The sequence below is a fragment of the Ahaetulla prasina genome, chromosome 4, assembly GCF_028640845.1.
Source record: "Ahaetulla prasina isolate Xishuangbanna chromosome 4, ASM2864084v1, whole genome shotgun sequence".
Classification (NCBI taxonomy): domain Eukaryota; kingdom Metazoa; phylum Chordata; class Lepidosauria; order Squamata; family Colubridae; genus Ahaetulla; species Ahaetulla prasina.
Window position 1 is genome coordinate 33,583,201 of NC_080542.1, and position 23,124 is coordinate 33,606,324.

The 23,124-nt window shown below is 38.5% G+C and overlaps 2 protein-coding genes across 6 annotated transcripts in view; one reads left to right on the top strand and one right to left on the bottom strand.

The window, feature by feature from the left end:
- Positions 1–6,760, bottom strand: part of DDX42 (DEAD-box helicase 42) — a 36,320-nt gene extending 29,560 nt beyond the window's left edge. Inside the window, exons 1-7 of one of the 2 annotated variants that reach the window (XM_058180039.1) lie at positions 6,655–6,760; positions 5,153–5,402; positions 4,934–4,980; positions 3,555–3,788; positions 3,061–3,211; positions 654–715; positions 180–216 (exon numbers count right to left, since the gene is read on the bottom strand). In XM_058180039.1, the coding sequence (XP_058036022.1) occupies positions 180–216; positions 654–715; positions 3,061–3,211; positions 3,555–3,772 (468 nt within the window). In that variant the 5' untranslated portion in view covers positions 3,773–3,788; positions 4,934–4,980; positions 5,153–5,402; positions 6,655–6,760. Of the gene's footprint in view, positions 1–179; positions 217–653; positions 716–3,060; positions 3,212–3,554; positions 3,789–4,933; positions 4,981–5,152; positions 5,403–6,654 lie in introns of those variants that run through there. The other variant, XM_058180040.1, reaches the window with a different exon arrangement.
- A 109-nt stretch (positions 6,761–6,869) lies between these two features.
- The window catches only part of CCDC47 (coiled-coil domain containing 47), a 34,026-nt gene continuing 17,771 nt past the window's right edge, over positions 6,870–23,124 (top strand). The window contains exons 1-7 of one of the 4 annotated variants that reach the window (XM_058180043.1): positions 6,870–6,913; positions 11,954–12,207; positions 15,636–15,743; positions 16,655–16,829; positions 19,366–19,487; positions 20,715–20,780; positions 21,905–22,006. In XM_058180043.1, the coding sequence (XP_058036026.1) occupies positions 11,959–12,207; positions 15,636–15,743; positions 16,655–16,829; positions 19,366–19,487; positions 20,715–20,780; positions 21,905–22,006 (822 nt within the window). In that variant the 5' untranslated portion in view covers positions 6,870–6,913; positions 11,954–11,958. Of the gene's footprint in view, positions 7,014–7,504; positions 7,623–10,611; positions 10,761–11,953; positions 12,208–15,635; positions 15,744–16,654; positions 16,830–19,365; positions 19,488–20,714; positions 20,781–21,904; positions 22,007–23,124 lie in introns of those variants that run through there. The other 3 variants (XM_058180042.1, XM_058180044.1, XM_058180041.1) reach the window with 3 other exon arrangements.

Below are 23,124 nucleotides of genomic sequence, written 5' to 3' on the forward strand. Positions count from 1 at the left end.
AGAGGTTTCTATTAAAATTGTGTTATATTATATCTCTAATGGCTTCTACTTACACATTCTCAGCTGTGATTTATATGGTCAAAAGCATCCTTTTATACTAAGACAGATTTTAACACTAATTTGTTCAAGCGATCCGATTTCATTTTTACATAGATAGAAAGATTTTGTAGAAAACTCACTTGATCATCTTCTTCTTCAATATCATCGCGTATACCCCTGGAAAAATAAGCAGAGAAACAAAACTTCCCTGCAAATGTTCCACATACCCAGCTCCATATATTCAGCCTGATGAGTGCCAAAATAACTCAATATAGATACATTCAGCTGCAATAAAAACACATTTCTTATAACAACTCCAACCCCCACCCTCGAACTTGCCAAATTCTGACGAGTTGACTGGAATTTCCAATTTATGAAATATGAAAGTGCTCACAGAATTTTACACCTGAAAAGGACTAAAAAGTCAAGTTTTGCTTGTCATAAGTAAGAATTAATCATATACTAGCCCCATACATTTTAACCCTTAAAATCCAAATCATAGCCTCTAGAGAACTATCTTGGCATGAAAATAAAATATCCAGCTAGAAATAATGCTTAAACACTGCTGATAAACTTTTGTTTATTTCAATAGGAATATGATATATGAAACTTACTTTGAATTCTTTCTTTCCTTATCTTTATCTTCTAATCTTTTCATGTCTCTAGCAGCTTGATCCTAATCAATCACAAAATATGATTTTAAAAAGTAGCATATTTAATATCAACTCCCATAAAAATCCCTGTTACTTATAAGTTCATAGAGCTGTAAGCAAATAAATACAGATAGTCCTCAGCTTAAGTCAATTCATTTGGCAACTGTTCAAACTTACCATGGTGCTGAATACATGAACCTAGGTCACACTTAAGGATTGCACTGCTTACCAATGGCAATCTCAGTTGCAACTGTCAACATAATCAGGTCATAACCATAACCTGAACGTTATTTGATAAACCAAGTACAGATTTTTTTTACTACTACTACTACTACTACTAATATTTTAATTTGTATACCGTCCTTCTCCCGAAGGACTCAGGGCAGTGAACAGCCAAAATAAAATACAAAAGAAACAATACATACAATACTAAAAAACAACCCTTAAAAAACTTATTCAAATGGCCAAATTTAAAATGTAATAACACCCTATAAAATTGACAGAAATTTCAAACTCATAAAATCAAATTAAAAATTTTTAAAATCAAGCCAGTCCAGCAAGGCGGAATAGGTTTTAAGTTCGCGGCGAAAGGTCCTAAGGTCAGATAGTTGTCGAAGTCCAGGGGGAAGTTCGTTCCACAGGGTAGGAGCCCCCACAGAGAAGGCCCTCCCCCTGGGGGCCGCCAGTCCACATTGTTTGGCTGATGGCACCCTGAGGAGTCTCTCTCTGTGAGAACGCACCGGTCATTGGGAGATAGAGGATGGCAGTAGACGGTCCCGTATCCCGGTCCTAAGCCATGGAGCGCTTTAAAGGTAGTAACCAATACCTTGAAGCGCACCTGGAAGACAACAGGTAGCCAGTGCAGTCTGCGCAGGATAGGTATTACATGGGAGCTTCGAACTGCTCCCTCAATAACCCGCGCATCCGCATTCTGGACTAACTGGAGTCTCCGGGTACTCTTCAAGGGGAGCCCCATGTAGAGAGCATTGCAATAGTCCAAGCGAGAAGTAACGAGAGCATGAGTGACCGTGCATAGGGCATCCCGGTCCAGGAAGGACGTAACTGGTGGATCAGGCAAACCTGATAAAAAGCTCTCCTGGAGACGGTCGTCAAATGGTCTTCAAAGGACAACCGTCCATCCAGGAGCACGCCCAAGTTGCGCACCCTTTCCATCGGGGCCAATGACTCGCCCCCAACAGACAGCCGCATCTGCAGCTGACTGTACCGGGGTGCCGGCATCCACAGCCACTCCGTCTTGGAGGGATTAAGCTTGAGCCTGTTTCTCCCCATCCAGACCCGTACGGCTTCCAAACACCGGGACAGTACTTCGATAGCTTCGTTGGGGTGGCCTGGGGTGGAAAAGTACAGCTGCGTGTCATCAGCATACAGTTGGTACCTCACCCCAAAACCACTGATGATCTCACCCAGCGGCTTCATATAGATGTTGAACAGGAGGGGCGAGAGAATCAATCCCTGCGGCACCCCACACATGAGGCACCTCGGGGTCGATCTCTGCTCCCCTGTCAACACCGTCTGCATCCGGTCAGAGAGGTAGGAGGAGAACCACCGATAAACGGTGCCCCCCACTCCCAAACCCTCCAACTGGCACAGCAGGATACCATGGTCGATGGTATCGAAAGCCGCTGAGAGGTCTAATAGGACCAGGGCAGAGGAGTAACCCTTATCGCTGGCCCTCCAGAGATCATCCACCAACGCGACCAAAGCCATCTCAGTACTGTATCCGAGCCGGAAGCCGGACTGGAACGGGTCTAGATAGACAGTTTCATCCAGGTACTGGGGTAATTGACGTGCCACCGCACTCTCTACAACCTTTGCCGTAAAACGAAGGTTGGAGACTGGACGGTAATTTCCTAAAACAGCTGGGTCCAGGGAAGGCTTCTTGAGAAGAGGTCTCACCATCGCCTCTTTCAAGGCAGCGGGAAAGACCCCCTCCCACAAAGAAGTTGAAAAGCTTATTTCAATGGTAGTAAAAACTGAACAGTGCCTTCTTTCAAACCTGATGTGACAGATTGACAAGACTTGACAAAAACAAGCATCAGATTTAAACAGAAGCTCATGAAAGCATAGTCTTTCCTGTGATAGCAATCCAAAATATTTTTATAGCTAAAAAGATTGCAATTCCTTTATTCTCTTATTTGTTTTTTCTTTCATTTCTGTAATTTCAGCTGGGCAATCGGTTGAAAAGTAAGTACATTCTGAATAAATTAAAAAGTGCTCAAATGAGTAAGATTAATAATATTTTTATTTCTTGCTTTCAAAGATCAGACTTAAAGGATAAGTTGTTTTTCTAAACAGCAAATTTTGATGTCAGGCAATCTTTGTAAAATTAAAGGAAATAGTAACTTACTTCTACTTCAGCCATGAATGCCTCCAATGGGTCATCCTCACTATCTGAGTCAGTTGTTTTGGAATGGAATTGCTGACGAGTAGGAGAGTTTTCAGCAGGAATGTATGGCAAGTCAACATTATTGGAATCTTCCTCCTCATCTTCAAAGTATCTAATCATTAGAGGAAAAAAGGAATCCCGTAATAAAGAATCCAGTTATCAAAAAGCCAGTAGCACAAGACAGAAACTGTATCTTAAAATAAGTTATATGACTACAAGTTAAGTACTTCATCATAACTATTCATTAGTTGGGTACAGTTCAAGGTGCATTCAAGACTTATATGCCATAGTACAGCTTAAAAATAATAAAAATAAAGCAAGTTAATTAGGTCATACTGATTTTACTGGCTGCAATAAAAAACCTACATCCCTCATTGGTGCTTTTTTTGACATATTGTTAAGTAATGCAACCATCAATTTTTGGATTAGATATATATGCAAAAATAAGAGCTTACGCATTCTCTTCATCAAAATTTGCTCGTTTAGATCCAATCTTGTAAAAGGATGGCAGCTGAGGTGGTGGTGTCTTCCCAAACCCAGAAGAACCAGGGGCTCCAAAAGCACTATGGGATTGTTGTGGCAGCTTGGGCTCCTCCTTCTTTCCAGAGGATATTGAAAAGCCACCAAAACCAAAGCCTCTCTTAGTGCCAGGTCCACCCTTGTTCCAATTCATACTGTTGGTAATATATCTAATGAAAGATAAAATTAAATTTAAAACACGCATCCATTTAAAGTTTACATAATATGGATTAAGTAGAAAAGACTGATAGACAAATAAATTATTACTTTTAACAATTATCACCATACTTTAGGAAAGTCCTTCAAAACAAGTAGCATTATATTTACCCTGTTTCCCCCCAAATAAGGCATCCCCTGATAATAAGCCCAATCTGGCTTTTGAGCGCATGACAACAAGGCCAAGCACTTATTTCATGGTTCAAAAAAATATGAGTCTTATTTTTGGGGAAACACTGTATTAGAGGACATCAACTTAAAAATTCCAAATGGGCAAATTAAAGCTTAATTTAGTGGAAATATTTTGTTTACTAAGACAAGGATTCTACTTTTGTTAAGGATTTACATTGTTGCTTTTTATCGGTTATTGGAACTAAAATCAGACGCTGGAGCAACAATCTCTTTGTGAGAGATGGGGGAGAGATGTTCTACTAAAATGGAAGTGAGATCATTTTTTTCTCAGTACATTCTTTTTCAATTGATTCTGTATATAGTAAAGGAAAATAATTTTGCCACTCTTTTATTCATTCAGGTGAATGAGGTGCTGGAATCATTGCAAGCCTAGATTTCCCCTTGAGCTACTTGCTTCTTTCCATACACTGACAAACTGCAACAGAGTAGTGTAGTGACTATTCTAAACATTTTTCCATCATGATTTTTTTTTTACTATTCAGTGGTCCCTCCTCTGCTCATCTTCTAAATATCTAATCATTGTAAAAAAAAGAGAGAAAAGGAATTTCCTCCTACTCTCCATTCCAATCAAGCTTTCCCACTCAATCTTAAATAATTGATATTTATCATATAATAAATTATGCCCTGCTTATTAAAAACTAGTCTAATACAGAAAAAATCAGCACTGTTATTTTGTCTACTAATAAACAAACAAACATAACATAACATAACATCATGGACTAAGCAACTCACTATACTATTTAGCATAAGACTAAGAATCGCCCATCACTTGTTTTCAGGAATAAGTGCTTTAAGAATACCAAAATGAAGTTAAAATCATTTATTTGAAGAGTCGAACATTCATGATCTATATTAGCATCTCAAATCTACTCTCTTCCAAACTGATTTTATCTGATCTCTTACTCACCTCGAGGCGGGCCAGAGGCCGGGCCGAAGACACAAAAAGGAGGTTACCTGATGGAAGAAAAAGTGAAAACTATGAGGTTCAAATGTTTACGTGCCCCGACTAGGCCTCAGCCCCGCCCCCTCCTTTTCCTCCTTTACCAACCGCCAAACCCAGGACGATCTAGGCTCTCCTCAGGCGCTTTGCTCTGCCTCTTCTCTGCTCCTGTTCCGTTTAACCTACCGTTTATTGCTCGTGTATTTGGGGAACTGTCTTCCCTCCTTTCTTTTGCTCGATTGCTGTAATGTACAAATGAGGAGGTAGCCTGCTGAACTGACCGTGACGTACAGACGTCACGCATATAATAGACCGACACTCTGCTCCTGAAGGGCCCTTGTACATAAACCTCGTCCTCAAACCGCGGGCCTTTACTCTGCCCTGCGCTCCATGATGACGTCTGATACCAGCCATAAACTCCGAGAGGAACGTAGATCTAAAAATTAGAGTAGAATATCGCATATTGCATGCCTTTATTTCTCCAACTGTATAGAAATACAATTTTGCCTTTTTTTTCACCCTTGAACTCTATATATTGTAGATTCTTTTTGAACCGAGATCATTTCTTGAAGAAATGTGAAAGGGCAGTGTGGGAAAAAAAATGCAACCCAAGAAATATATACCCTCTTAAATATATGAAGAGCCGCACATACTGCTGATAAACCTTTCAATTGTTTTGAATACTGGAATGCTTCAGATCATAAAATGGAAAATCAGTGATAGCACAATCCAAGTGTGCATGTTTAATTGCATGCAGGGTATGCTATAAATAAAACAGAGATAATTCACTTTCACTATCTTTTAGTCAGTGTTTAGTGACACTGTTTCACTATCTTTTAATCACGGTCCAACCTTGGCAACTTTAAGCCTGGTAGACTTCAACTCCCAGAATTCCCCAGCCAACAAAGCTGGGGAAAAGCAAAGCAAAGCTGGCTAAGGAATTCTGGGAGTTGAAGTCCACCAGGCTTAAAGTTGCCAAGGTTGGAGACCCCTGGTTTAGGGGAAGTGCTAATAGGATGAGCACTGATACCATATGTTGGACCTCAACTTATAATGCAGTTTAATGGAGATAATTTTCCTCAAAGGGTCTATAATTAGTTGTGTTTACTCTCAGGTATAAGCATCTACTAGACCAGGAGTCACCAACCTTTCGGACCTCAGGGACCATTAAATTCATAATTTTAAATCCTGTGGACCACTAGTACGAATTTTTTAAAAAGATAAGTAATATTTAGTGCAATATAAAAATGCAAATAATTTTTCTATGGACCACCCAAATTTTCTCATGGACCACCAGTGGTCCACGGACCACTGTACTAGAGACTGCAGCCTAACAAACATAGTTATCCTTCAGTTGACATGAGCACTTATGCTGAAAGATTATGCTAGAATGATTGTATACGGTGCCACAAAACAGTTCCAATTTTTTACCAAAAATATCTCTGCGTTAGGAAAGGTCAACAAATACCAGTTGATAGGCTAAAATGTCATGGTACGGGAGAATTAATCTCCGTTTCTAAATACAAATGGGACGGGGAGAGATAGATTTATCTAAACTTGACTTTTAGAATCCAATATAAAAAGTCAAGCTAAACTTGACTTTTACAGTCCAATATAAAAAGCGTCACACACAACATTGCTTTCACCCTAAGTCGCTGCCTTACGCCCGCAGAAAATATGATGCATACTTTTCCAGAACAAGGGAAACATCAGTCCTTCTTCTTTCTCTCTCTCTCTCATCTAATCGCCTAATAAATCATCCAAACGCGAAGAAGCCCGCCAAGAACTGGAGGCAGGCAGGTATCCTTTTAAGGAACGCCGCCTCCCTCTCTTCCAACCTCCCTCCCTTCCGAGGAGCCACTTCCCCTTTCTGGCCTTTCGACTTCAAGGCGCATGCGCTGACTTACGCAAGTGACGTAATTTACGGGGAAGAACGGCAGGGCGGAGGTAAAAAAAAAAAAAAAAAGCCACCGTGTTGGGATCATTCAACCTAGCGGAGGAGCGAGTTGGTCTTGGGGACGTTGAGAGGCTAAAACCCTGGTCCGAGGTATCGAGCAGGAGGGGGTTGAGCACTAAGAGATACGGGGTGGCGGGGAGAGGAGGGGAGGGAGCTCTCTCTCGTAAGGCTAGATAGTAAGGTATATTATATATTGTTGTTCCTCAACCAGGAAAGGCGTGGACCATGGCCCGTCCTGGGAGAGGGAAAATAGCCCCAAATTGGCTGTACACGAGGGTTGTTGCTCCTCACAGGTGTGTGCCTGGGCCTGGCGTTGGCACCGGAGCTAGCCTTCCCCACCTCGTTCCCTCCAGGTGACCCGAACTGCACTCTTAGCAATCCCGGCGGCCGACTTGAATGGCTGAAGGTGATTTATTCTGGTTGGAACAGGCTCCGTTGGCTTGGCTCTGCTAATCATTTCCACCGCCTTTTTTTTTTTTTTAGGTAGCCCCCCCCCCCGCTTTTTTTTTTTTTTTTGGTATCTAGGCCAGTCCTGCGAACGCCTTTCGCACATACCTTGCTAAACTGAAATAATAAAAAATTGAAACTCTTAGAAAACTGGTTAGTAGGAAATTGGGTGTATAAAGCTAAAAAAAAAAAAAAAGCCCAGCAGATTCCTGCTTTTCTAGTGCAATAATAATTACATTCTACTCTACAAAGGTGGGTATTTTTTTTTTATAGTCCTCAGTGATAATAATGTTAGAAACATCGAGATGTCAGATCCATCAATGCACTTAGAAATTTAATGCTGCCTTTTTGAAATCTTAACATTGGTAATTTTTGGGTGTGTCAAATTACACTTTTCACAAATCCATTAACTATATTGAGGTTAGGCAGGTTAGACAGCTTGATGCCTTCCCCAGCAGTTACAGACTTCAAATCCCAGTGTCCTTTGTTAACATTGGCAGTAGTAAAGAATTGTGGGAGTTGTATTTCAGCATCTAGAAAGTAATCAATACTATCATTAAGCCTTTAATCACAGAAAGAATTATGAAAATTGCAACCAACATGCTATGAAGATAGAATGATTTAAATAATACATTATCTATTTAAGTCAAGCATATGCTGGTGTCAGGAGTACTGGGAAACTACAGCATGGTTTTTTTTAAAAAAAATAGAATCTAGTGGCCCATTAATCATAGTTAAAACAGTGGCCATTGGATAAGTATAACACTCTGCAATAGCTTACAGGTATGTGCAAATTATTGCGCCAATAGAGTGATTTGATTCTCAGCTCAAATCCCAGTTCAGAATACAACTTATTTTATTTATTTATTTATTACATTTGTATTCCGCCCTTCTCCCGAAGGACTCAGGGCGGTTCACAGCCAATAAAAACCGAAATACATATAATACAGATTAAAAAACAGTATAAAAAACTAATTCGATATATGGCCTAAAAATTTTAATACGATTAAAAACCCCATTTAAAAACCCCAATTTAAAAACCCCAATTTAAAACTACGTTTAAGCTAGTCCTGCACGTCGAAACAACAACGTCTTCAGCTCGCGGCGGAAGGTCTGGAGGTCGGCTAGTTGACAAAGCCCCGGAACTTGGTTACAAAGGGTTGGACTGATTTTTTTTCTACTTCTCCATTTTCTTATTATTTTTTATACTATCATTATGTTATATTGGTCAGTGGTTCAAGAAATAGGTTTTATACTTTTCAAGAATTTTAAAACAAGGATTTGTGAATTACTTTTTCAGTGACAAAGCTAGGACATATGCAAATTTTTAAAAAGATAATTTAATTGTATATCAACTGACTTAACTATTTTTTTTTCAATTTCACATTTTTCCATATTATAATGACAAATGGGCATATAATACAATCACGGTTTGGGTTGAGGAAAAGGTTGATACCCAATTGTATACAGTCCTCAGCTAAAACTGGTTATTTAAAAACCATTCAAAGTTACAAAATACCCATTGGGGAAAACAGATTTGCGTAAAGATCATGGTATTCACTTAATGACTGCTGTAAAAAACAGTGATAAATTCAAATCCAGTCACATGGTACCTTGGCTTATTACTGTAATTTGGGGTCAATTATGGTTGTAAGTCAAGGAGTACCTGTATCAACTGCAGAGGTTTTTTTTCTGTCTCAGTGTCTAGAGGTGTGGGGGGGGGCGGGGAGGAGCCTGGATAGAAAGAACCAGTCTGAGGTTTAACTCTAGCAAGACCAAGTGGCTTTAGGAATCATTTAAATCTGGAGATTTTTCCTTTTTATTTCTGAATAGAGTTGTAAGATATAGCTAGGAAGACAGTTGCATAAATCCATGTTGTGCCAAATGACCCTATTACTTGATGAGGAGACCCTGTTCATAGTCACTCATACTTTAGTGACTTTGCATTTAGAGTATTGCAATGCACCTTATATGAGGCTTTATTTGGAGACTACTCAGAATTCCATCTAATCCAGAATGCAGTGGTGTGGGGGTACACATGGATATGCTTATTGTTGCATGAACTGCACTGATTGCCAGTGAGATTCCAATGTCATTCAAGATTTTTTGTAGCCACTTGAAAAATCCTTAATAGCACAAGATCTGAATATTTGCATGATCATTTGTATCCAATTATTCCTTCTGTTCCAACAAAATTCAAAGGGTTGGCATGTTCCAGGTCTCATCAATTAAACAATATCATCTCATGGGATTAGAGGACATGCATTCTTAGTTGCCAGGGATTCTCTGTTACCATGCCTTCCCTATTGTACAACATTCCTCTTGAAATTTGGATGGTCTAAGCCCTGCTGGCCTTGAAGAAAAATCCTTGAAGGCACTGGCTAGGATATTATACAAGCCAATAACGTTTTGAATGTGAATTGCATTCAGTGTGTTATTTAATGATTTCCTTTGTATTCTTTAATTTAAAAAAAGCTGTTAATTGTCCAGAGTTGCATGATAAGCAGCCATGCAAACTGAAATAAATAAATTATGTTTTTGAAATTTAGGCAGAATAGGTTTGCATTATTTACATTCAATATGAGACAAGTAGTTTGGGTTTGGCATGGATATACTTATTAATGTATTTAGATGTATTTATTTAATGCTGGTAGATATGTATAGTAAGCATCTCTACATCAGATATGAAGCATCTTCCTTGCCTCAGGGCATATCAGACTAATATAACACACTTCAGGAATTCCAACAGTCAGATTCAGGGTAGGAATCCTTTTGTTGTTAAAGCATGAGAAATTTAAAAAGTGTGGAGTCACTGCTAATCTATTCCCCATAGCTACATTATACTAGTAGATTCTGAACTACCTTCTGCCTACTCCCTATTCACATGTTACCATACTATCAAAACTTGGGTGCTGATTTCTGATAAATTCAATCCCAAACTTGAGAAACTAGACATGAGATGGCAATTAAAAGAAATTTTTAAAAACTTCCATTAAATACATATGGTTACTGGTTGTCTGAGTCTATTCCATCTTAAATTGTTCATATACAGAAGGCTTAGATGTAGTAGAATTCTAACTCCTTCATTGCTCAAATGAAGAATTGCTTCTCCAAAGCACCTGAGGGTAGAACAAGAAGCAATGGGTGGAAACTGATCAAAGAAAGAAGCAACTTAGAACTAAGGAGAAATTTCCTGACAGTTAGAACAATTAATAAGTGGAACGACTTGCCTGCAGAATTTGTGAATGCTCCAACACTGGAAATTTTTAAGAAAATGTTGGATAACCATCTGACTAAGATGGTGTAGGGTTCCTGCCTGGGCAGGGGGTTGGACTAGAAGGCCTCCAAGGTCCCTTCCAACTCTGATGTTATGTTATGTTATGTTAAAAGGTAACTATGATAGTGTTTTATTACTACAATTTAATAGGGGCGGGAGATTGTGTGCTTGTACTATGCTTTAAGGCAGGTTAAATGTAAAGGTAAAGGTTCCCCTCGTGCATATGTGCTAGTCATTTTTGACTCTAGGGGGCAGTGCTTATCTCCGTTTCAAAGCCGAAGAGCCAGTGCTGTCCAAAGACATTCTCCATGGTCATGTGACCGGCATGACTAAATGCCAAAGGCTCACGGAACGCTGTTACCTTCCCACCAAGGTGGTCCCTATTTTTCTACTTGCATTTTTTATGTGCATTCAAACTGCTAGGTCGGCAGAAGCTGGGACAAGTAACGGGAGCTCACACTATTATGCGTCTCTAGGGATTTGAACCACTGAACTGCCGACCTTTCTATCAACAAGTTCAGCGTCTTAGCCACTGAGCCACCTCTTTAAGACAGGTTAAAGGTAGATAAATAAATAACAAGTATCATTAAACTCCAGATAAATCACACATTTCTTTCAGTGATCCATAGGACAAGTTGATCCTTCTGCTTATCTTTTTTCATAAGGCAATTGTAAAGAAAATAGGGAATCTGGGAAAAGAACTGTATTATTTTATTCGTAGCACATCTGTTTTTTCTGTACTAATACTACTAATATGAGTATTATCCAGTTTGATCTAGTAGTTAAGCTCCAGCCTAAAAACTCCTGAATGTAAGTTCTAGTCGCACCTTAAGCATGAAAGCCAGCTGGGTAGTTGTTATTGTGGGAAAGGATATGTTCACCATCTTGAGTTATGTACAAAAATAATAAAGACAGGATTTTAAAGAATCTTAATTAAAAAATCTAAATCTAAACAAATTTCTCAAAATATCATTATCCAGTATGGGAAAGATGCCCAGAACTATAATTCAACATTTGGAAAGTCTCATCTTGCCCTTCTTATTACAGAAATATTGCGGGCTTTTCATATAATGCTAGATTAAATTCAGGATACAATAAGATATTTATTCTGTGAAATGCACTATTGCCGTAATTATTGGGGTTTAGTTCCATAACTTGTTACAATTCCTGTTAATCTTATTTAATCTAAATTGCTTTAGAAAAAAAGTATTTGTGAAAAAGATCTCCATGCAATGGTGGCTTATTTTGAACTTGAAAGATTTTGGACCTTTGCTATTTTTTATTTATTGAGCATTTTCTTCCCCAGCAACAATGAGAAGTTGGTGGTTTTTGGTGACTACGTTCTTTATGCTGTGGGGTCTTTCTTTGGCCAAATTCGAGGAGTTTGATGACGATGACTTAGTGGAATATGATGATAATGATTTTGCTGAGTTTGAAGATGTGATTGAAGCCACAGAATCTCCCCAGCGGATTGTTACAGCAGAAGAGGAGGAGGAAGAAGCCACAGTAGAACTTGAAGGACAAGATGAAGGCCTTGATTTTGAGGATGCTGATGGACAGGTGATGTGAGAGGAAGGTCTTGACTTGTCTTTTTGGTGCAAAGAGATAAAAATTGTAAGACCGTCTATTAAGAAATCCAATTATACTGTATATTTTCCTTAGGTTGTGTCTATCTGTGATATATATTTTCTTATATAAATTATATTTTTAAAATTTAAGTCATTGTATAAAGCTTGACATAGTATCAGTGTTAATTGGCCAGTTTCTTTGGCAAAATGAGGTTTTGATTTCAAAAAAATCAGCAAGGAAACTTGTGTTGAAGGGTATCCTAGAATGCTGGAGTGAATCTATAATTTGTGTAGTCTCATCTGATATATACACAATTATTGTAATCTAACGAATTCTGGAACATCAGATATCCAAATGTCTATAAATCAGGAGTGGAAAAAATGCTTGTAGACAGAAGCTGCACTTTAAAAAAAATATTTTTGGTGCTCCAAGGCTGCAGAAAGAGCAGCAGGGATGTAAGCAAAGGAATGGGATCAATTTTTGTCTCTTTAACGGAGTTGTAGATTTTAAAAAAAAAGTTCAGTGTAGATATTTTAGGTTTACTAGAGATTTAAGATAACTGTTGTACAGTTTATTTAATGTAAGAAAGGACAGTCAAAAAACAAATCTCTGCTGAATTCTAAATGTACAATCTTGAAGGCTGGAGACCATATTTAAGTTGTGGATTAATATATATCATGTAGTTAAATATAGTATCAATAAAGTAAAGTGTAATGCCTATAATTAAAATCTGTTTACCTCTTGCATGCAATTTGGAAAGTATTCCATATTGCTGTTATAGTCCTTGCTATAGACTTTCCCATGATTACAGAACAATCCTATATATATATATATATGTATATGTATATGTATATATATATATATATGATCAATTTATAAACTGCAGATTTGTATTTCCTTTTGTATTGAAGTTGAATTTACGAGGCCAGAGCATCATGTATATCATATTCAAACAGTTGAGCAGGTAGTGAACTACGTACAACTTTTCAACATGTAATTTGTGATCTTCTAATAGCCTGTGATTATACTACTGAAATTCAGAAGCAAAATAGCTAATTTTGACTGTGCAACTTTTCACTCTTGGGACTTTTTGTTTGTTTGGTTTCAAAAATGAGGGGGGATATACAAGACGTTTCAGGGAGCTGAGCTGATCCTATTTTCATTCTTAATACCCTCCAGCTCCACATCTGAAATGGCAAAGATTCATCATTTTGTTGCCAAATTTTTTAAGTACAATTTAGTGATAATTAGTGATAGGAAGCACATAAGGATGGAAATGAGAGTGATTTATCTTCCATTTCTACTGTTCCAATGTAAGCGGAGAGCCAAGAAACATTTGGCCAGGCCTCTTTTAATATGATCTCACAGAACTGAGTTTCGGCATTCAATTACCGAGTTACTGCCCATGCTTAAGTAGAAGATTGTAATTAGCAATCCAGTTTTCTTGAATAGAATAGAATAGAATAGAATTTTTATTGGCCAAGTGTGATTGGACACACAAGGAATTTGTCTTGGTGCATATGCTCTCAGTGTACATAAAAGAAAAGATACGTTCATCAAGGTACAACATTTACAACACAATTGATGATCAATATATCAATGTAAATCATAAGGATTGCCAGCAACAAGTTATAGTCATACAGTCATAAGTGGAAAGAGATTGGTGATGGGAACTATGAAACAATTAATAGTAGTGGTATTGATATAGGCATTTGTATTGATGTGCTTCATATTCTGTTGCATTTGTAGCCTACTTTTATGCATGGTACTTTTTGATTAGTTGAACCCATGTGATTGAATCCTAAAAGTGCTTTTTCCATAAGGCAACTGGACTTTCTTGGGTTTTTTCTTTGCAAATGTTTTGTTTATCCAAGAAGCTTCTTCAGTTCTAACTGACTGGAGGGGAATGGAGGATTTACACTCTCTGCAGTCACCTGTCATTAACACTCTAAGGGTCAATTGTTAGTGTTAACTCTCTGAGAGTCATAGAAGTCTCTTGGGGGTTTATCTATATCCTAAGAATAATCTGAATCAGAGTGTAAATGGGTATGAAAGCTTCTTGAGACTGCTGAAGGTACATTGTAAATAGATAAGTGGTGTATCTCTCTTCCTCTGTTGAGGGTGTGTGTGTTTAATTTTAACATGTATAACCTCTTTGATCCATCTTTCAAACAAGTGGTCCCGTCTATCCACAATGTGAACACATCAATATTGTGGACAGAAACATTAAGTTCATGTGGGATGATATTAAAGAAAATAGTCTCCTTCCTGGACTATGCAATATACGTTAAGGAGACAAAAGCCTGAACATTGAAGTTTACAGAAAACCTACACACACAGATAAGTATTTATATTTTCATAGTTACCATCCAGTGGAGCACAAATTGGGAGTGAGCAGAACCTTATACCACTGGACTGAAGATGTGCCTACCAGCAAAGAAGGAACAGAGAAGGAACAAAAACACATCAAGGAAGCTCTCTGAACTTGTGACTCTCCTAAATGGGTCTTCATCAAATCCATAAAAAGATCCAATAGGTGCTCCTTCATAAGAAAGAAGAGAACAACCAATGAAGCAATGTTGTCATTCCCTATGTTGCACACTTTAAACTCAGGAATATATTAAGGCAGAAGCTTGTCCAGCCCAAGGACAAAACACCCGCACACAAACAATGTGGTATATACATTGCATTGCAGCGAGATATGTGCAGAACTGTACATTGGAAAAACAAAACAACCACTTTATAAATGCATGGCACAACACAGGAGAACAAATTCATCAGGACAAGATTTATCAGTCAATCTGCATTTGAAAGGTTCACTCTTCTGAACACAGCAAAGTTCATATTCTACACAGAGAGGACCACTGGTTTGAAAGAGGGTTCAAAGAGACCATCTAGGTTAAAATCCTTTTCTCAACAGAGGGGGAGGGGTACGACACCAACTATCTCTGTTTACAATTCAGCGCTTTCAGCAGTCCCAAGAAAGTTCCACACCCATTTACACTCTGATTCAGGTTACCCTTGGGGAAATAGATAAACCCCCAGGAAAGACCCCAATGACTCTCAGACAGCTAACACTAATGACTGACCCTCAGAAGCTAACAACCAGATGATTGCAAAGAATATAAATCCTTCCATTCCCCTTCAGTCAATTAGAACTGGAGAAGTTTCTTGGATGAGAAGTAAAACATTTTCAGAGAAAAACTCAAGAAAGTCCAATTGCCTTTTGGAAAAGTACCTTTGACCTGGATAATTGAGAATCTCCGTAGACATGTGATTGAAGCAGTCATTAATTAGTAAAGACGTATATGTTGTCTTTAAAATAGAAAAAGCAGAAGTTATGTTTAAAAGTCAGTCATTTACTATCTCATTTTTCTGAAATAATGGATATTTCTGTACATTTTGCCTTCTTTTTGCAGGAAAGTGATACAGAAAGTGAGCCATATGATGATGAGGAATTTGAAGGTTATGAAGAAAAACCTGATGCATCTCTTGGCAAAAATAAGGATCCTATTACTATTGTTGATGTAAGTGAACATTATGAAAAGTTACATGTAATCTATAATTAATGTCTCGTATTAGGTTTTCTCCTGAACTATTATAATTAAGGCTGCAATCGTAAGTGTCTTGGATTAATCTCTTAGAATGAAATAGGGATAGACTCTCTCTGAGTGTATGTGTATGTGGTGTACTTACTTCTTTCTCTCTCCCTCCCCTGCAAATATGCGTGTGTAGTTTATGCTAATTTTTGTTTTTCCTCTGTCTGAACTCTTCAAAAGGACCAGAACTTTTCTTGGTTGACTTTAATTGGTTGATAAATGGAGGTGCCAGAGGGAAGTGGCTTATTGCAAAGATAATTATAAACCCTGGTATATACTGATATTCATAGTATTACTCTGTATTTGGACCTTGTAGCTAAATAGCAAAGTCTAGATGCTTAAAGCGTTGCTGAATTATAGTAAATCATAGATATGATCCAAATGGCATAGTGAAATCAGATAATTTTTAAAGAAAATAATTCTCAATTGCAATAGTAAGGAATCCTTGGTGCTCTCTGAGCTTGATTGTTTTCTTGCAAACATTTCATTACCCAAACTAGGTAACATCATCTGCGCTTTTGGGTAATGAAATATCTGCAAGAAAACAACCAAGCTCAGAGAGTACCAAAGACCCTTCATTTCAACTCTGAACTATACATATTCTCATCTATTGGTATTTCAGCAGTATTCAACAGTATTTCAGAGGATTAAGATAAATTTATGAGAAGAATAGATTATGTTGATTTAGTATTTTTCTCTGTGCCTGGAGTTAGAATTGCTGATTGCTAAATTAATAAAATCTTAATGCTGATTATAATGAAGAGTCAAGATTTGGGTTGGAAATGGGGTTTTTTCCCCCCTTAAATGGAATAGCTTTTAATAAAGTTCAAACTCATCAGGTGCCTGCACATCTTCAAAATAGTTGGGAGAGTTACTACATGGAAATTTTAATGGTGACAGGACTCCTTGCTTATATCATGAACTATATCATTGGAAAGAATAAGAACAATCGTCTGGCCCAGGCCTGGTTCAGTAGTCATCGAGAGCTGCTTGAAAGTAACTTTGCATTAGTTGGTGAGTTGGTTTATGATTTATCCTTACCTTCTTCTTCCTTTTTCCTATGAAAACAAAATTACAGACAAAATTCAGGGATTCTTAGACTTAGTGCAGTTCAGGGTATATGTGATAATGTAGTTTTTTTTCAGAAAGAGGGCTTAGAAAACAAGGAACATTAATTGGTGTGTAGAATTAATCGGGTTTTAAATCTCCTTCAGAGCCTTTCTGTTGCTTGACTTGAAGTATCAAATGTATGATTTAGCATGAAAGAACTAGTTTAGGAGGATAATGAGGGGAGGAACTGAGGCACTGAATAGTGAATGATAAATGGCAAAATTGAAATGGTATTCCTTAAACTTTATGGATTGAAGATTATAGAAAGAATAAGAGACACACAGAGAGAATCGGTTATTATAGAGGATAGCCGTAGTCAAAATTATTAGATCACAAAGGAATGAGAAAACACAATGTGCAGTATTTTATGGGAGCTATCATAGCATTGTATAAAATGGTGAATTGGGATCAGTCTAAATCAGATTAACTCTGAGAGAAGTTGTGGTAAAAGAAATTCTTTATCTACCGTATTTTTCAGCATATAAGACACACTGGAGTATATGACACATCTTAATTTTTTGGGGGGTAAACAAGAAAAAAAGAATTTTGCTCTGCTTATTAGCATCAGGATCAGAGGGTCGGAGCACAGCCTGAGGAACAGACCTCTTCAGGATGGGGGTGGGTGAGAATCTGCCCAGCAGCTTTGGTGAAGAAGGCAGACTAGTCTACTAATTTAGTCACTTTGTTAAAGAATGAAATAAGATTGGCTTGGCATGATCTGTTTTTAACAAACCTGTAGTGGCTTCACAATTCACAAGGCAGAGCAGAAAATGTTGTATTATTAAGCACCAAGTTGAGTTTTAGGCATATTGGGGGGGGGGGGAAGGTAACATTTCCAGATCTTTATGATAAGATTCCCTTGATTATGTAAAGATCCATTATGATAAAATGTATTTTGGGAATTGTTAGGTTGACTGGATCTTGGATATAAAGTTTAAAATAGTATTTCTCAACTTTAGTAACTTGAAGATGGACTTCAACTCCCAGAGTTCCCCAGCCAATTCTGGGAGTTGAAATCCACACATCTTCAAATGGTCAGGGTTGAAAATCACTGGATTAGAGAGGCAGGATTACAGGGAGTTTTGAACTCTAAATTTTTCCATTTTTCTAATCTGGACATTGTGATGTGGACAGTGAAACTCAAACAAAGGTTTCATTCCAAGTTGCCTTAGCTGTTTTAGCATGGTGTGATTAAAGTTAGGACTATTCCCACCTGATATGCAAAAGCCGGTTGGGTGACTTTGGGTCGGTCCCTGTCTCTCTCAGCCCAACCTACCTCACAGGGTTGTCGTTCTGGGGAAAATAGGAGGAGGAAAGAGTCTTGGTATGTTCGCCACCTTGAGTTGTTTACAACCCCCAGCCTTGGCCTTCTGAAATGCCGAATGTAGCCTTGTCCACCCGCCAGCCTCCACCCTTTGAACATTTTCCGGCAGTTCCAGGCGGTGGGGATCTGGGCCGGGGCACAGCCTGTCCTGAAGAGGAACAAACCTCTTCGGGACACTTTGCGGGGGGGGGGAAATCTGCTTGGCGGCTTTGGTGAAGAAGGCAGGCCCCAGGGTTCGCAGCCGGTCACCCCTCTGGCTGCCCAGCGGACAGGTCAGGCCAGGAAATGGTTGCGATGACTTCACTCCCCATCAATGTGAGGAGCCACTGCTGCCGCCACCTCTCAATGCCCTCTCAATGCCTAGGAGCCGAGCCGAGCGGGAGCCGTGAAACGTCCCTCCTTTCCATCCACTGCTGCCCATTGGCCTGATTCCCCAAGGGAAATTTCAGAGCCGTGTTTCAGGTGGCAGCCTGCCCCTGAAATGGGCAGCGGGGAACCGAGAACCCTTTTGGATTTGAGAAGGGGATCGCAGCACTGCCGCCTGAAAGTGCTCCTTGGGAATTAGGTGAGTCTGCTGAGAAGGAGGACGAGGATGTGCGGCTCTGCAATGTTGCAGTATAGCTCCAACCATTGCCTGGCCTGAGCTGCCCACTGGGCGGCCAGAGGGGTGACTGGCCGCGAACCGTGGGACCTGCCTTCTTCACTAAAGCTGCCAGACAGATTCCCCCCAAAAGTGTCCCGAAGAGGTTTGTTCCTCTTCAGGACAGGCTGTGCCCCAGCCCAGATCTCCGCTGCCTGGAACTGCTGGAAAATATTCAAAGAGTGGGGGCTGGCGGGTGGGCGGGGCTACATTCGACATATAAGACGCACCCAGATTTTTACCATCTTTTTGGGGGTAAAAAGGTGCGTCTTATATGCCAAAAAATACAGTAGGTGATACAAATGATTTAAAGCTTCCAAGGTTCTTGCTGGCACTTAGAAGAGGCTGAAAAACAACAACAAAGCAGCAATACTTGCATAATATGTTGCAGTAATTTGTTCTCACTGGGAACATCATCAATAGCAGCTCAGTATAAATAATAAATGCCCTTTAATTGGTTTATTCTTTCTTTCAAGGTGATGATGGCACAAACAAAGAAGCCATAAGTACAGGCAAACTGAACCAAGAGAATGAACATATCTATAATTTGTGGTGTTCCGGTAGAGTGTGTTGTGAAGGCATGCTTATCCAACTCAAGGTATAAGAAATTCCAATTCTAGCAGTGGATTATTTTGTAGTAAAGCAACATAGTTCCTGGAATACCAATTGTTTAGAAATAGCAACAATATTACTTTTCTCTGTATTAAAAAAGAAAAACTGATGAAAAGAAAAATTGTGTACTAAAAAAGAAAAACAATGCAAGCATTCAGCAATGAATGCTTGCACTGCAAGAATGTTAAAATGTTAGAAATTTTTGAAACCTTGGAGCCAGAAGAAGTTATTATTCTGACATTGAGAAAATGTCAGACATAGAAAATTTATGTCTGACATTATCTGACATAGATGACAGACAAGGCTCTCAGAGGTCAAGATTTTGAAAACAGGTTTTATCTTCCAGGATCTGTGTTGAGAATTTCAGACTGCAGACACATAAAATGAGCTGGCACATATAGCATTAATTTTGAAGGTTCAGCAGCAAATAAATTTAATAATTAAATACCCTGCAAAAAACTTCAATAATCAAGGCTGAACTTTATGTTAGAAAAAGAGGAAGCAAGTTCAGTTGGCAAGAACTGATATTATATAACTGGTCATAGTTAACAACAGTATTCTGAATTTGCAGTATCTGAACTGTGTTTAGAGTACTCCTACATTTGCTGTACCACTAAAGCCCGTTTTGTTGATGGTAATCTTAAATGGGATTAATGCTGGGCACAATTACTAGGTGCAGGTAGTTTAGTTGTAAAGCAAACCAAAGAACGGACTGTTTAGTGCATGTCTTCTACTCCACCCACTTTCTCATGAAGAATATGGAAGCGAGTAAATAAAACTTTTATCCCCTAAAATGGGTCATTCCTTCCTTGAGTGACTTAGCAAGATAGGAGTTCCTCATTTCCCATTTTCCCATGGGAAAGACACCATGATGCCAGAGTCCTAAGACAAAATCTGATCCTCTAATTTTGTTTACTTGAAATTTCTCCTAGTTATGGATGTTATGGATAGACCCAGTATATCGTCTGGAAGTACATCTGAGCATATCTCGTCTTGCCTGATATCGGGACTGGAGAAGTTGATTTTAACTATCTGGGTCCTTAATGTGTATCAGCTGCCTTGGGAGAAAAGCAGCATAAAAATATATTAAAATAAACTCCAGAATGAATCTTTTATACAGATTGATATATTTACAGCAGAAAAGCTTGTAATGTTCATTGGACTAGGGGTCTCAGTGGAGGGATGAGAAATTCTTACACTTTTCACTTTTCAGTTTCTTAAGAGACAAGACTTGCTGAATGTTCTTGCACGCATGATGAGGCCAGCCTGTGACCAAGTGGTATGTGTTAATTTTATAATCAAAAATAGCTTGAGTGAATTATATTCATAACACTTGTTTGATTAGCTTATTAAAATTATAGGTCTATATGTGTGATACTTCTACTCTCACAGTGAGAGTTACTGCGCTCTGTTTTTTTCCTAATAAAAGTCCACAAATTGTAGCCCATATGGCTGCAAAAATAAGTTTTTAATTTTTTGACGTTTTCTTTTAAATCCCAGAAGCAACATGTGTCTTAGTATAAATTCAGAGTCAAAGCATGTGGGTTTGATCATTGTGTCAGTTGGCACCAAAATAAGTATATTATATGCACATTTTATAATCAGATTGGAGACTATTTTTTTTCCTGGGAAACGACCAGTATTATTACGATGGTATGCTGCATATAAAAGTAGGCAGCAGTACAGATCCCTAATAATACTACAGATAGTCCTTGTTTAATATCCACTTGTTCAGGGATTGAAGTTATAACATCACTGAACAAAAGATACTTATGACAGATTCTAATTGCAGCCATTACAATGTCCCCTAAATCTTGTGATCATTTAGGCACATGGCGACTGGCTTGAAATTATGACATCACAGCATCTTCCAGTCATGTGACTGCCATTTGTAACCTTCTCTGCTAGTTTCAAACAAGCAGACTCAATGGGGAAACTCGCAGGAGGTCCCAACCACTTGATCATGGGATACTGAACACACAGAATGTGCCTAATGACAGCATTTGGGATTATTTGTTGCATAAATTTATGCAGTCACATGACAACAGTCTTACTACTGTAATGTTTAGCATTGGAATTCCTGTCCCAATTCCTGTCGGTAAATGATCACTAACTGTATTCTATAATATTATATAAAAATGCATTAGATGAGAAACTGTCTGCCTTTTTTGCCATTTTAAGAAGTTCTGCAATTATTATTCTTTTACTGAGAAAATACTATTGTGTATTTTAGAGGTTCTCAGAATAATCTTGGGGCTCTCCTTAAGCACGACCTGATGATGGCAAGTAGACATTTGCTATTCAGGTCGTTTTATGCTTTTTCCATATGATGAAATTATTGTACTAGTGAACCTTCCTATGCAAAATAACCTATGTGTGCCTATTATTACATGTGTTATCCAGCAAATAAAAGTTACTATGAATGATGATGATATGGATACCTACGTGTTCGCCGTTGGGACAAGAAAAGCCTTGGTACGGCTTCAGAAGGAAATGCAGGACCTGGTATGTATTGGAGCTGTGGGAAGGACTTAAAAAAAAATTGGGAATTAAAGAAGAAAGATGACGGAATTTTAAAACACATATGAAGCCTTACAAATGGTCTAGGACTGTCTTAACTACATGCTATGTTAATGGATTGCCTTCTCATAATTAATTGGATGCAGTCTCTGAATTTACTCAATGTGTTTCAACATGGGGCCATTTCAAATGTACATGGTAGTCCTTGGGTTACGACGGCAATTGCAACCGGAATTGTCATCACTAAGTGACACTGTCATAAAGTGCAATGTCATGTAACTGTGCAGTTAACAACAGCAGTTCTGGCAGACCGAAAAACTATCATTAAGCAAGAGTTTTATATGACTGTGACTTCTGACTTTCTGCCAGCTTCTATATTGACTTTGCCTGTGGAAAATCAGCAGAGAACATTGGAAATTGTGTTCATGTGACTGCACCTGACGGCAGTGTCACAATCGCAAGCCAGGTGCTTGGATCACATATTATGGAGAAGGTGTGATGGCCAAAACTCTTGAGGAGCAGTCATAATTCCCCCTCATTCAGTGCTGTTGTAATTTTAAATAGTCACTGAACAAATGGGTGTAACCAAAGATTATCTGTACTTATATACCAAAGTTTGTTGGTACAGTAGCTCTATTGGCAGATTTCTCTGACTCATGTGTCTTTTTTCTCTCTCATGCTCTTGTATGCCATCATTCTCTAGTTTGTGACAAGCCTGATTTGCAATGTCGGACTAGTTAACTAGCTTTATAGCTAAATTGGGCAGGAAACCATTGTGTAGCTTGGGAAGACATTTTAAAAAATTGTTACAATTTTTGGGGACAGATCCTATGATGGAAGGGATTTTTATGTTTTATTTATAAATATCATCAATTTATATGTATCTTTTTTTATTTTAACAAACAGGAATTTAACACCTATTGTAACCCTTTTTTAAACATGAAAAATTAAGCTGGAATGTGAGATACTTAATTCCAGATTTAGAACATCTCACAATCCTTAAAGGCACCATAATTCTTCTTGTATAATCAGAAGCTATTATTCTTTCAGGGGGGAAGGGGTGGGGCTGCTGCTGCTGCCGGAGCATGTTTGCAGCAGCTCCT